Source organism: Dipodomys ordii, unplaced genomic scaffold, assembly GCF_000151885.1.
Source record: "Dipodomys ordii isolate 6190 unplaced genomic scaffold, Dord_2.0 Scaffold24, whole genome shotgun sequence".
Classification (NCBI taxonomy): domain Eukaryota; kingdom Metazoa; phylum Chordata; class Mammalia; order Rodentia; family Heteromyidae; genus Dipodomys; species Dipodomys ordii.
The window spans coordinates 8,496,957-8,498,570 of NW_012267240.1; the positions used below are offsets into that span (position 1 = coordinate 8,496,957).

The 1,614-nt window shown below is 54.0% G+C and overlaps 1 protein-coding gene across 2 annotated transcripts in view; it reads left to right on the forward strand.

The window, feature by feature from the left end:
- The first annotated feature begins 40 nt into the window (after positions 1-40).
- Positions 41-1,614, forward strand: part of Prtfdc1 (phosphoribosyl transferase domain containing 1) — a 79,526-nt gene continuing 77,952 nt past the window's right edge. For both annotated transcript variants that reach the window (XM_013014641.1, XM_013014642.1), the window contains exon 1: positions 41-125. In XM_013014641.1, the coding sequence (XP_012870095.1) occupies positions 78-125 (48 nt within the window). In that variant the 5' untranslated portion in view covers positions 41-77. The remainder of the gene's footprint in view (positions 126-1,614) is intronic.

Here is a 1,614-nt window from a genome sequence, read left to right on the forward strand (position 1 = left end):
GTCGGCGTTCCCACGTCCCATCCCCCACCGCAGGCTTCCCGCGCGCGACTGTCCTTCCCGCGTTCCCCGGGAGAACCATGGCCCGGAGCAGCGACGAGGCGCCAGATTACGGGCGAGGCGTCGTGGTAAATGCAAACTCCGATTTCGGGGCCCGGCCGGGTGCTCCCCCTTCCCACCCTCCCCCTGGGCACCCTCCCTCGCAGATGCGGTGCCGGGTGTGCGCGGTCCGGTGAGAGCAGACCAGTGGCTTTGTTCTTGGAGCTGGCGGGGATCGCTGGTGTCCTCCAGCCCAGGCGGCCCCCGCCCCACCGCGATCCGATCCGACCCCTCCCCACCCGCGGGTCTGCGAAGACCCCCCGCGGGCTCCTCTGTCTGTCTTCCCATTTGCGCTGCTTCCTGATTCCTTCGGGGCAGGCTTCAAGTTTTGTTTACCGAAAAGATCCCGAGGCTTCTCGGAGGCAGCTAGGCCATAGAGCAGTGCAGATGGATGGAGCTGGAGCTTGGAAGCCTTTGAGCCTAGGCCCAGAGCTCTCTGTCCAGACACTGGGACAAGCTAGCGCCCCAGAACTGTCCTAAGCCCCCTCGGTAAAGGGAGATGAATTGGAGAGGATGTGTGTGAAATATCCACGTGTGCCACGATGGGTGGGGAAGGGACAAACCTGAGCCTCTTTAACCCTGAAAGTCTCTGAGGTGGCAGCTAGAGGGTACTCCTCTCTCAGCGTCCCCCGAACCCAGTCAGACCTTGGTGCTTAAGACTGTGGTGTCATGCAGACTTGTCAGGCATCCATCCGGTGAGAAGGTGGTAAGTGTTGGGGGTGGAACTCATTTGCCATTAAGATTCTCTTTCCAGAGCTCTAAGTGTAATTCACAAATAATCTGTTTATGAAAATGAATGGACTGAATTAGAAGGAGTAGGTTGGGGAAGGAACACCTCCTAGTCAAACAGAACTATTCAGCTTGAAATGTGTGACTTGATTCTTAGTTCAACAGCAGGACCTTTCCTTCTTAAGAGAGCACATTTGTTCGTTCATTCCACACACGTCTGTCTTGCTAGGTTCCTAATGGGCTTGTAGGCCCCCAGCCTTACGTCAGGGAACAAGTCACTGGCCTGTCTTGGTGGAACTTGTCTTCAAGAGGAGAGACAGGGGCAAGCAGTGGAAAGGCAAATCAATAAGATAATTTCAGAGAATGGTGTGTGCTGTGGAAGTAAGAGGATAGAGTAGCTGGAGAAGAGCCGGGAGCAATGCATTTACTGAGGGGATCAGGGTGGCTTCCTTTTGGTGACTGCAGCCAAGACCTAGAAGATACCTGGAGGGTACAGAGGAAGTCACCTTGGGAGCACTCTGAAGCATTGGCTTGTAAGACTCCCAGGTCAGGTGTACAATAGACAATTAGAAGTTCACGTTTGGAATTTAGGAGAGAAATAGGGTACATGTGGAAATTGTCAGGAAAATGAGTAATATTGAAACTTTTGGAATGAAGGAGATGCCCAGTGAAAATGGGGGGAAAACTGATAAAGCTAAATGCTTGGAAAGCCTCAAATGTAACAGGCAGACTGTTGGGGAGGGGGGTGCGGGGGGGTAGGGGGTGGATAAAGGAACCAAGAAAGAAGAG